Source organism: Amphiura filiformis, chromosome 11, assembly GCF_039555335.1.
Source record: "Amphiura filiformis chromosome 11, Afil_fr2py, whole genome shotgun sequence".
NCBI classification, from domain to species: Eukaryota; Metazoa; Echinodermata; class Ophiuroidea; order Amphilepidida; family Amphiuridae; genus Amphiura; species Amphiura filiformis.
Window position 1 is genome coordinate 66,634,014 of NC_092638.1, and position 13,645 is coordinate 66,647,658.

The 13,645-nt window shown below is 39.0% G+C and overlaps 1 protein-coding gene across 1 annotated transcript; it reads right to left on the bottom strand.

The window, feature by feature from the left end:
* Positions 1–3,084: 3,084 nt before the first annotated feature.
* LOC140164097 (lactadherin-like) lies at positions 3,085–12,391 on the bottom strand. Its single transcript, XM_072187345.1, has 4 exons — positions 12,081–12,391; positions 9,888–10,023; positions 4,584–4,933; positions 3,085–3,228 (listed from the first exon to the last, which is right to left on the bottom strand). Exons 1-4 carry the CDS (start codon positions 12,375–12,377, stop codon positions 3,085–3,087), a joined length of 927 nt encoding a protein of 308 aa, XP_072043446.1. The 5' UTR covers positions 12,378–12,391.
* Positions 12,392–13,645: the final 1,254 nt, after the last annotated feature.

Sequence of the window (13,645 nt, forward strand, 5' to 3'; positions counted from 1 at the left end):
ATCTGCTATAACTTTCTGTTGTGTGTACATAGTAACTGATTCCCCTTTTCAACCTGTTCTCGAGAAGCACCTTAGGTGATTTCAACCGAATGAACTTAAATGCTATAACCCGTGGTAATAATCTTAGCACGGTGGCCTAGCGGAACGGGCACTGACTCATAATCGGAAGGTTGCGGGTTCGAGCCCCGGCGACGCCATCGTGTTGTGCCCTTGAGTATAGGCACTTTATCTCGATTACTCCTCTCCACCCAGGTGTTTAAATGGGTACCGGCATTCTTAAATGCTGGGAAGGTAACAGACTCGCTGTAGAGGAGGTGTAGCGATCCCTCTATACAACATTACATGGAGGAGTCTGGCCCAATCGCCAATGAAAGAGAGATGGGCACTCCGATCACTGTTTATACAGGATCGTCTCCTTTACCTTTACCCTTACCTTAATAATCTTATTCAGATACCGGTAATCACATTTCCTACTCGAGGCCAGGCAACCCTGGATCTCATTCTAACTATATAATATCCAAACCCATTATTTACCACCATCTGCTCTCTCATTAATTGATAAAGCAATCCTGCATGTGTTTTATGGAAGCCTAAAAACATCACTGCTAAGAACACAGTTAAGTCCAGGATTGCCCTACCTTTTCGTGATGATAATATCAGAGCATGATATTTTTCTCTGCTGTCCTCCATGCCAAGTTGCCTTTTTTCATTATTTTGAAACTAGCGGGAGACCCGCGCTTCGCGCGGATCCCCGCTAGTTGAGTAAACGGGAGCGGTTAGAAAACGGAAGTGGTTAGTACACATGGTAAACGGTGATGATAATCATGGTGTCTTGGTGTAGATTATTCATCCAGTATAGTAATGATCATGTTAGCTTGATAATAATGATAATCATATGTTAGCTACTGTCATCTATTTTTGGGTTATGGTATAAAACATGTAAGCAAGTTGCTGCAAAACATTTTAAGCGAGCCCGTGTTGAGTTAGGCCTATATATAGCCAGGATTTATTTGCGGGCCGCAGAATTTCCAAAATGTGGACTTTCAAGCTCCCCTAAAGTGGGCTCACCCAACCCCTAACATTAAACTTTTCGGGCTATACTGAACAGTTGAACGACTCTGTTGGCTACATGTTAACATTCTCTCTGAAAAGTTGACATTTTTGCAAATCTGTCACCCAATGACCCCCCAACCACTTTTCATCAGCTTCACCAAATGATCCCCCGAAATGGCTTCAAGGCCTTTACTTTGACCATATGTGATGCGATCAAGCAAAATCAGTCGGAACTCGGCAACAATAAATTTTCAGTTTCTTACATGATAGCAAAACGCATTTACACAGCTGTATTTTGCAGAAAACCCAATTGCAATCGAACAACCAGTTCCAAAGATATGAGCAATTAAAGGGTTTCGAAAACAAGAGGAAACAAAAGGAAATATTGCCTTTGTTTGGCTATATCTCAAAATCAATATTTGCGAGTTCCGACTGATTTTGCTTGATCGCATCACATATATGTTTCCAATTCTGAGGGGACTTAACCCCCTGCACGGCGCGCGACACAATGGTGCTTCGTGGCCATTCAAAAAGGTAGCGGCAAAAACTTCGAGTGTGCCCCAACCCCCCAAGTTTCCCAAATTCCTGGATCCGCCACTGTCTCAGAGAAGCAGTTAGTCATGCACGTACACATACGTAGGCCTACGTGCGGTAAGCCAACATTAAGTGCGTCCATATCATGCGACGCAATGCGCGTGAAACCAAAGATGTTTTACTTTAGTAAAACCTAGATGAGCTTATCTGTATACCGCTGCGTGGCCGCAAACGTAACCGTCTCAGCTGAAACATGCAGGTAAATGAATCAAAAAGGTACGGCAAGACTTTTTCGCACCACGTACGTCGAAGTTCACTTTTCAATGTGCAAACTGTAGTTAGGATAATGAAAACGACTGGTAAGCAAGTCTAGTAAATGATCTCAAAATGTGAAGAACAAAAATGGCGGACCGTCGCCGGACCCTTTCCAGAACTAATAAAGCACATATCATGCGTCCATATCATGCGACCCAATGCGCGTGAAACCAAAGTGCCATATACCCGCAGGTGCGTGACTCGCCACTTATCGCGCGTGTTGGACACCGCTTGCATTTGACGCGTTTGCTGTCATGACCTGACCCATAAGGTTATTGACATCAACGGCCTAACAACCGACCATTTTTTTGTTATTTCCATAGTGATTGAATAGTTTTGCAAAAATGAACGTCAGATGGTTTAATGGCAATATGTACCCGATCAATGTACGAATAAATCAGAGCTGAAAGTCAAAGCAACTCGGAGCCTACTCGCGAACAAGATTTAGCGACTTCCTTTTATTTATAGGCCTATAGATAAGAAAATAAAATAATTTACATTGATATTACACACAAAAACATTACTGCTACTGTTAAAGACAAACTCAATGACGAGTGCAACATCAATAATTTACGATTCGTATGTTTTAAGTGTCAGTGTGTCAGTGTAACATTTAATTTGAGCACTACCTGCCGATCTAGCATTGCCTCTGATTGGTCAATTATATGATACCTTAATTTAAACAGCAATCAGAATGGAGCATTGCAAATAATTCACCCCGATTTGTTTTGAGTGGTGAAATTATTCTAACAATGTTGCTGATTGGTCCAATTGATAATGAAAACTTCTTTTTGGCCAATCGGCAGGTAGTTCTTGGGCCCGTGAAAATTGCTGAAGGCCCGTATATTTCAAACCCCTAGGCGGGCCCCTAGGATACGAATGGCCTTTGAAGATTTTGGCTTTTTCAAGCACTGGAATAATTAGTATGGCTATGTCGGCTACATTGCCTTTTTACCTTATGATCTGAAGGCCCACTCAAACGCGTATTCCCTGCAAGTCCCACTCAAACGCGTGTGAAATCACTGTGGTACACCTAAAAACGCTCGGTTACATAGGCCCCGAGAATACCTCAAACGTTCAAACCACGTAGCGCAGGTTGGTAATATTAATAAGCAAAATAAAACTGATAAAATATGACCTTATGGCTTCGACTTGACTTTAACAAAAAGGCTTCTTACCATATTAATTATGACAGCCAATGACTTCAAAGCGTAGTGTTACCCATCTATGCCATTCTCTCGTTATAATGCGCAGGAACATGGCGCTAATTGGTTGGGGAAATGTGATACTAACAACTGTATCTTCATCACTGTTCGCATTAAATGTCTGCAATAAAAAAGGACATTTGACAAGATGAATAGACATACTGTTCATTATTGAACTGGTCTATTTAATCAAATAGTTACAAAAATCCGCACTAAACAACAACCACCACTATGTCACCTATCCATCACACACACCCACCCCACTCACCTGCCAATTTTTATTTTTATTTCCAAATGAGCGTTTTGGACTTACGTAATTTTTTGTGATTGAAAAATGTTTTTGGCATGTTGCCAAGTTAATCAAATCAGCTTAATTTATGAAAACAGATAATTTGTTTAAATGTTATTTTTTCTTTTTATACCCACTGCGTAAATCTGGTTTTTGATTTATGTTATTGCAAAAATGCTACTTAATAAGGACAGTGATTTTTTCCAAGATTTTAGTCTTAATAAAGGAGATATTTTAAATTTAATGGTAATGTTAGTACTTTTTTTTCAATTTTCTTGACTTTTTTCTAGAAACACTAAATTACCTAAATTCTAGAATTTGTTTTGAGCTAACTATAGGTCCAATTTCAACAAACAAGGTGTCATATGAAAGGTAATCAAATTTAGAAAATTCTCTCGCCATCCATTTTTAATTGAGTGTTTCAATTTTAAATTATAGGTGTTTCTAAATTTCCCTAAAATCAAAAATTTAAACATTAATTTTCTAAAAAATTAAACACTTTATCGAAAAAAGCTGGCAAGAGAATTTAGATATTAAGCTTATACACCATCCCTGAAACTTTGGATACCATAGCACACTCCATGTAGGCTAAAAAAATTAAAATGTGGAAAAATTTAGGTAATGTTAAAAAAATAAAGAAATACATAAGAAATGTTAGAATTTGTATGAAACTCTACATATAGATGGAGTGAAGACTTATCTTTAGTTTGGTCTAAGTTTTAAATTAATACATAATTCTGATTTGCTACTGTGGCTAATTTGCTGCAAGCCCGTTCATACAAGTGATATGTTATGATTTTTCTCATTACCCAAGTAACGCCCGAGATATGTTTCGTTTAAATTGTGTGAACAAAACGTACATACCGGAAGTGTGTGTATTATCCTATGGGGTATTGTTATACACGTTTCTACTTCTCATATCAAAACCGCTACAACAATGCAACTCAAAATTTGGAAACGAATCGTTTTAATGGTAGGTCTTAATAATCTAAGATAGAAAACAGAACATGAAAAATCGGACCACGCCTCTTTAAGTAATATGTTATGATGTTTTAATGACTGTCTAATGAGTGTTTATTTAAATATCATTGAAAATCATCTAAGAGTACAAAGACGCACTCTGGCATTCTAGTCAATATAATAAAATACTATTGTACGCATGCAGCTATACAATCACGAAGGCCTACCTTGGCTGTAGCACCATCCATAATGTATGCCAGTGAATCTTCTGTATTGCCATATTGTATCTGCAGCTTTGTTACCCATGAATGCCAAATACTAGGTCCACTACCTTGTGTTTGTATCCCTGTTATGTTGACCGTATTTTCGAAGGCTTTGAAAGCAACTTGAATCCACGGATCATCATATGGATTGGAGAAGGTTGACACCCAACAGTAAGGTCTTTGGTGGAGTCGGCCATCTGCTGGACGCTGGTCATCTGGGATGAGCCCGTCGGCCGTGTAATAATCAGCGGCTGTTATGTGATTGTCTAGAATGAACCCACTCTCCATCCCAAGAGCAGTATTGCAGTCCGGATCTGTAACGATTGTTAATCATATATACGTATTTAATAATGTTTGAACGTCTTTGTATAAACCAATTAACAGCATTTAACAGCAATTAATCAGCACCTTTTCAACTTAACCTTACACAGTAAAGTTATTATGAGCAAATAGGGTTGTGTATGAGTGTTTATGCCTTTGTCTTTGTTTAAAATAATTGTTTTGAAGCTTTTTGAAATTGTTTTGATGGGTAGATGGACAGAGAGGTATCGTCTGCCATCTGGATGCCCGTACTGTTCTGAATCTCAGGATGCTTTTAGTTTAGTTCATGTATAGTGCTCACTCCACCGCACCGCTTAGATGTGTAAATAACAATCGTAATAATAAGGTCCCTTTCCTAGTATAAAAGCACACTCTGAACAAGTTTCTGATTTTTTCAAACAGAATTAAATATTCTGACTTAATTTTGCATCTTGAAAGACACAAAAATGTTTAAGTTCTGTAAAGAAAGAAATTCCCCCCCCCCACTCTTCAACTTCTCTCGCTACAAGTAAGTTAAAGAAGCTTCGAATGGACGAATCAAAACGTAAACGACCCATCTCTGCCAAACGACTATTTGAAACGGATCTGACTTAATAGATGAACATCAGAGGACTACCATCAGAGTACTACTTTCGAACATAGGTAAGCTGTATGAGTGTTTTAAGATTGTAACGTAAGATGGTTGCGTAAGAATTTAGATTAAGATAGTATCATTAAGTCATTTCTTGTACAGCGCTTTGACCTGTTTGATAAGGCGCTTAATAAGTGTCATTTTTATTATTTTAATTTTATTTAAGCTGCCCAATCTGTGCCATGAACTAAAGCCATCCATTATTGTCATCGTGGAAACCTTCTTGGGTGCTACTGTGAGTGATGTTGCTGACTGTATAACTATACCAGGATACTCCCACAGCTGTCGTTGAGACGGACCTACATCCAACAAAGGCGGGATCACCATCTATTGCCTGGAGGGTATCGCCATATTCCATGACAGTGCTCTTGATCCAGAAGATATGGAGCTGATGTGGTTCTGAGTAACAATGAAGTCACAGAAAATACTATAGACCACATCGTGCTAACAGTGATATCATCAGCTATCTGGACCCCCTTGTCAAAGCTTTCTGAATTCAATGTACAATCAGTAGTTCTTCTTATATGATATGATATGATATGATATGATATGATATGATATGATATAATTCGTTATGATGGGTTACTGTACTGGCACGTAGTTGGGAGAGATTGGCATTGTTTCTTAATTGTCTACCATGAGCCTTACCTCTGCTGGGTGGAAGCAACTTGATGGTCCGATCACATTTGGACAATGTACGAACAAAATTAAGGCAATGTTGCTCCCTCCTATCAGATAGCTTATCAAGATTACACACAACAAGAGCATTGTCGTAAGACACATAATTGGACCCAAGGATAATTCTCAGAGCTCTTTTTTTGGATGTTCTCAAGCTTGATGGCCTGCTTGGATGTGAGAGTAGAGTGCCAAATGACATCGGAATATTCAACTAGGGGTCTAATATATTCTCTGTAAACGGTCACCAACTCGGATGTATTGAACCCAAACTTCTTTAGAGAACGAAGCATGAATAGCCTTCTATTGGAATTCTTACACATGTGGTCAAATTGACCATCCTATTTGAGGTCAGTCTGGAGCCAAATACCCAGCACTTTGGCAAAAGACACAAAAGAGAGAGGAGTGGGACCAATTTTAAGTCTGGATGAGGAGGAGAATCTATCTTGAAACACATTTGCATGGCTTCACACTTGACGAGATTAAGTTGGAGTTGATTGTCTACCGACCACTTCAGGAAGTCACCAAGATCGGCCTGCGAATTGCTAGTCACACTAGAGGAACGGTTTTCAGCGAAGGTGAGGTCGTCAACATATTTCTTGGCTACTTCAATGTCCACGAAGAATGGCGTGGCAGCCGAAGAACAGATGCTGCTGGACGCCGCACACTTGAGATGTGTAATGCTCTTGGTTTAACACAATTTGTCAAATAACCTACACGGGAAGACCAGATCATTGACTTGGTCATCAGTGATCTAGATGCCACCAGCACAGTACATGCAAGACTAGGTACATCAGACCACGGTCCAGTTTATTTTAAACTGAATATACCGCTGTACATAGATAAACCCTACAAGCGCAAAATCTGGCAATACGATATTAAGGCTGACTACTGGGGAATGACAGGTTTTCTTGAATCTGCAGACTGGTCTCTTGCACTCCAATCTGATGACCCAGAAGAAGCTTGCAGTTACATCACCACTATTATCAATGATGCAATTTACACTTTCATACCAGCAAAGCTTGTCTTCAAGAAGACAAGGTATGATTTGATGACCACTACAAACGAGCAGCAACCAAGAAGCGCCGCTTATTCAGGAAGATAAAAAAGAACAACACCTAGGAAAAAAGGATAAGTTTACAAAAGCTAAAAGGAGTACAATCATGCAGTGAAGGTAGCCAGAAGGAGCTATAACAACATGCTGAGGAAAGAACTCTCAGATGGCAGCCTAAACAGCAAGACATGGTCCACCAGAGTTGTTATACCAGTGCTGAAGGATGGGCGACAAGTTTACACTACATCAAAAGACCTTTGCCGCTAAACGTCAGCTTGCCAGCCCAGTAGAATCTGCTCCTGAAGTTCAGTATTCAGCAACGTGCTCAATGGAAAAGATAGCCTTCGAGGCCAAAGATGTTAGGAAGCTTCTTAGGAATCTGCAACCAGAAAAAGCTACTGGTCCTGATGAAATTCCAACAAGAGTCCTGAAGGAGTGCAGCGCAGAACTTCCAAGACCACTCAGCCTGTTGCTTGAGCTTTGCTTCTCCAAGGGAATGTTCCCAAGCCAATGGAAGACTACATCTGTCATACATATTCACAAGAGAGATTCAAAGTCTAATCCATCTATGCTCCGCCCCCGTCTCTCTGCTCTGCATCATCAGCAAGGTTATGGAGGCTGTTGTACCGAACCAATTTCAGAAGTATCTCCATGAAAACCAATTGATTTCATATGGACAGTTTAGATTTAGGCCACAGCACAGCTGACATCCTCACCATTCTGAACCAAGAGTGGTCCAACTCCCTGGGCAGATGCAACGAAGTGCGCATGATTGCCCTGGACATCAAAGAAGCATTTGACAAAGTCTGGCATAATGACCTTCGTTCGAAACTCATGGCAAAAAGAAGTATCCGATAAGCTGCTCACCTGGATTAGGAGCTACCTGACAGTTCGTTCCATCAAAGTGGTCTTATCTGGCCAGTCACCATCCATCAGTTCCTTAGGGGTCAATCTTGGACCCACTTTTGTTCTCTGTCTTCACTGATGACCTGGGTGATGAGTGTGAAAACAAACTCTACCTCTACGCAGATGATTCCACCTTCTTTTGTGAGATTACATCTAGAATTAACCCTAAAGCCGTTATTGCTAGCCAGAACAGAGAGCTGGAGAAATAAGGATTTGGGCAGACAGATGGAAGGTGACCTTCGAGCCATCGAAATGTAAGACAATGACAATATCAAGAAAGAGGAATGTAATTGAAAGATTAAAAAAAATTGAAAGGAGGAGCTGGAGATCTTGGGAGTCACAGTCGACAGCAAGCTGATCTGGAAAAAGCACATTTCTAACGTCTCATCAAGAGCAGGACATACTCCCTCTGGAATAGCTTTCCCCTAATCAAATTGTATACTGTGAATTTCAATCTATCAAATTGCATAGCCTCACTGTGAATAAGACAAACTGACAACAGCAACCTATGGAGAGTAAGAGAGACGACTCCCCTGGGATAAGGACTATAAGTTTGTCTACACCGGTAACATGCGGGTATAGCCGTATTTGTCTACAAATATAAGGCCCTCTCTTCTTCTTCTCAACGAACGAATTAATAAATTAATTATTAATTAATTAATTAATTAATTAATTAATTATTAATTAATTAATTAATTAATTAATTAATTAATTAATTAATTAATTAATTAAATTAATTAATTAATTAATTAATTAATTAATTAATTAATTAATTAATTAATTAGTTAGTTAGTTAGTTAGTTAGTTAGTTAGTTAGTTAGTTAGTTAGTTAGTTAGTTAGTTAGTTAGTTAGTTAGTTAGTTAATTAATTAATTAATTAATTTAATAATTTATTAATTAATTAATTAATAATTTATTTATTTATTTATTTATTTATTTATTTATTTATTTATTTATTTATTTATTTATTTATTTATTCATTCATTAATCATTCATTCAGTCATTCATTCATTCATTAATGAAACAAAAAGAGAACGTACGTACGTACGAATGAACTAATGGATTGATGATAGATGACAACTGAAACATGGGATTAAAATCAATCCGTATGACGGATCAGTCCATTAGAAACTGGTAGTTCTACTGGTAATGGTGCCTTGCAAAGCGGTATTGAGAAAAATAAAGCCCACACTTGAAGTAGGTTTTATTCAAAATTATCGTTTTGACCTATTATTAGTACCCACCTCATTGTGCTTACTAATAAAAGACTCGATAGAAACAAAATTAAGGATCGAATGCATTTTTAGTGTCCAAAAAGACGAATTTACCGTCAAACTTCCGCCGAATTCTGCACCCTTGTAAAGTTTCCGGGCCATATGCTGGCGAATTCAAATCGGGAATAAAAATACCAAATCTTTGTGACCAAAAACACAAAATTACAACGTTTGACATAGTATCTGCAACATACACTATTGCCAAAAAATATAGAATAGAATATTCGAGTCAACTTGTCAAAATATTGAAGAAAATACGCTCCATACACATTAAGAAAGTGCGCAAAAAAAAGTCCCACTCAAACGCGTGTGAAACCACTGTGGTACACCTAAAATTACGTAGGTTACATAGGGCCCGAGAATCAAACCACGTAATATCAACTCGACTTAACAAAAAGGAATCTTACCACAGCCAATGACTTCAAAGCGTAGTGCTACCCAGGTATGCCATTCTGTAGGTATAATACGTAAGAACCTGGCGCTAATTGGTTGGGGAAACGTGATACTAACAACTGTATCTCTATCACTGTTCGCATTAAATGTCTGCAATAAAAAAAATGACATTTTGACAAGATGTTATGTTGCCCACCTTTACCATGTTTACACAGTATTTTGTGGGACCTGAGAGCACATCAGACACACCAAATTGCATTCTGAATTCGAGGAATGTCCGGTTCTTCTGATATCAAATAATGTTGGGCCTTTTAGGAAACTTCATGTTTATCTTCAATACAAAATGTCAAACAATTCATATGATGGTCGGTTACCATACAGTAATTGCTGTAGTCCATCTGTTGTCTGTTCTTCTGCTGATATGCCCTGCCCAATTCCATTTCCTGTGTTTGGCTGTTTCCAATCTGTCTTGAGTCTTAGTTTGATCTCTAACCCATTTGTTTGTCATTCTGTCTATGTAGGTGATCCCTAACATGTTCCGTTCCATGTTGTGCTGTGCCACATGACTAAGGCTACTTACAATAGCCGGGTAATTGATCTTGGTTGTGCGTGAATAAGCTTGTATACCCCATTGAGGTCAATGGTCATTGACTTTTATACTGCCTAGTAGTGAGTGCAGCTGTACTACACGCTGTAGTCCATGCAGGACCAACGCAATATAAAATTACGAGTTTTGGTCAGATTTTGAGTTCAAAGCGCACGGCCAATTTTCAAAGCGCACGCCGACGACTATCATAGCTGTTCAACACGTATTTTCAAGTGTATGAGACCACATCTGGTTTCTTGAGACGAAATCATTTACGGAGATATTCATCATTTTCTAACCCGGTATTCGAAGATTTTCGTCTGATATCAAAATCGTGCATAGCAATTCACGTGTATCGATCCCGTGTATTCATTTTAGTGTCTCTGCTGCACCAAATAATTATTAGCCAGGCGATGTCGGTGTGTGTCGCCTCTATCGTTTCTTGTTCCTAACCCAAATTTTCCCATTACGTCTTCTTCTCCATCTTGTCCTAATCCTACTTTGGCGTTGAAGTCTCCTATTACCATGTTGTAATGTGTCTTTGATGTTTTCAGCAGTTCGGCTATCTCTTCATACAATTTATCCACCTCTTCGTCTTCATGGGCTGTTGTAGGAGCATACACTTGCATTATCTTGATGCTGTATTTCTTATTTAACTTCAGTGTGACCTGTGCCAATCTCTCATTGATACCTCTTACTTCCGTTATGTGTTTTGACTATTTCCTGTGGATCAGGAATCTAACTCATGCCATACTTTTGTTGTCTAAACCTATATGATAGAACTGATGTCTGCTCTTGAGCTCCATGAATTGCTCACCCCGCCTTTTTACTTCACTTAGTCCTATTATATCCCAATTGACTCCTTCTAGTTCCTCCAAGATACATACACTTTAAATACAAATAGTTAAATGGTGTTTTTTTTCGTGCAGCACCAGTTCTGCACGGTCCTACACCGGCTGAACTGGACTACGCGCATATAATTTCCGCCGTTGTCGCGACTCTCGCAGTTACGCTCGCAATATTGAGCGTCGCGACCGCGCAAAGTAATTCCACTTTTCCGTGCAATATAAACAGGTCATTTTTGCCTGATGATCGCCGTGCAAACGTGCGTGAAACCAATGGTTGCAATAAATACCTAAATTTTATATTATTATAAGCTCTGCAAATAATGCATCGAGCACTTTTTGCTGCAACTGATATAACTCTTGTGTTACACTTTAAATACATATACATATAGTTGGTGAAAAAGTTCAATTTCGCGAAAATCCCGGCATTTTCGCGAGGGACATGGTGGCTATTTTTTTTCTAAATGGTCCATAGAAGTCGAATCAATCGTCAAACCTTACTAGCCAGAGAGTGGTCACCAAATTGAACTTTTTCACCTAACTAATATCATTGTATTTATAAAGTTTACTTCGAGGACATGTCAAAAATGTAAATTTGCAATAATTTGCCATAAAATTTGCATTTTCTCGCGAATTAAAAAAAAAATCAAAATTATTTGCTATCACAAGGACATTCCTCGTATTCAGAATGAGAGTACAAACACGCACTCAGGCATTCTAGTAAATATAACTAAATACTAACATACGCATTCAGCAATAAAATCACGAAGACCTACCTTAGGTGCAGAACCATCCATAATGTATGCCAGTGAATCTTCTGTATTGCCATATTGTATCTGCAGCTTTGATACCCAATGATCATGTTCAATGTACCACCCACTGACACTACCTTGTGTTCTTATCCTTGTTATGGTGACATTATCTTTCAAATCAACTTGAATCCACGGATCAGCTGGACTCGGATATTCCGTTTTCCAATATTTATAACTGTTGAGTCTGCCTTCTTGTGGAAAGTGTCCATAAGTGAAATCAGAGCCTTTTATTTGTTCGTTTCGAATAAACCCATTCTCCATCCCAAGAGCAGTATTGCAGTCCGCATCTGTTTTGCAAAATAATTTGCATATTAATGTTAGGACATCTTTGTATAAACCAATCAACAATCACCACCGTTTTAAAGTTATACCTCATCAACTTCCTACACATTAACGTTATAGTGGAGCAAATACGAGTTTCTATGAGTGCTTATGGCTGGACAGTTTCTTTTGTTTAAAATAATTGTTTTGAAATAATGGTTAGATTCAAGTGTTTGGTTTACTGTTTAGTTTCATATTTACACAGCCGTGACTTAGTCACGACTGTGTCCTTTTTCTTTACGCATCCGTGACTTAGTCACGACTGTGTCCTTTTTCTTTACACAGCCGTGACTTAGTCACGACTGTGTCCTTTTCTTTACACAGCCGTGACTTAGTCACGACTGTGTCCTTTTTCTTTACAAAGCCGTGATTTAGTCACGAATGTGTCCTTTTTCTTTACAAAGCCGTGGCTTAGTCACGACTGTGTCCTTTTTCTTTACACAGCCGTGACTTAGTCGCGACTGTGTCCTTTTTCTTTACAAAGCCGTGATTTAGTCGCGACTGTGTCCTTTTTCTTTACAAAGCCGTGATTTAGTCGCGACTGTGTCCTTTTTCTTTACACATCTGTGACATATTCACGACTGTGTCCTTTTTCTTTACACAGCCGTGACTTAGTCACGACTGTGTCCTTTTTCTTTACGCATCCGTGACTTAGTCACGACTGTGTCCTTTTTCTTTACACAGCCGTGACTTAGTCACGACTGTGTCCTTTTTCTTTACACAGCCGTGACTTAGTCACGACTTTTTCTTTACACAGCCGTGACTTAGTCACGACTGTGTCATTTTTCTTTACACAGCCGTGACTTAGTCACGACTGTGTCCTTTTTCTTTAAACAGCCGTGACTTAGTCACGACTGTGTCCTTTTTCTTTACACAGACGTGACTTAGTCGCGACTGTGTCCTTTTTCTTTACACAGACGTGACTTAGTCGCGACTGTGTCCTTTTTCTTTACACAGCCGTGACTTAGTCACGACTGTGTCCTTTTTCTTTACAAAGCCGTGACTTAGTCACGACTGTGTCATTTTTCTTTACACAGCCGTGACCTAGTCTCGACTGTGTCCTTTTCTTTACAAAGCCGTGACTTAGTCACGACTGTGTCCTTTTTCTTTACACAGCCGTGACTTAGTCACGACTGTGTCCTTTTTCTTTACACAGACGTGACTTAGTCGCGACTGTGTCCTTTTTCTTTACACAGACGTGACTTAGT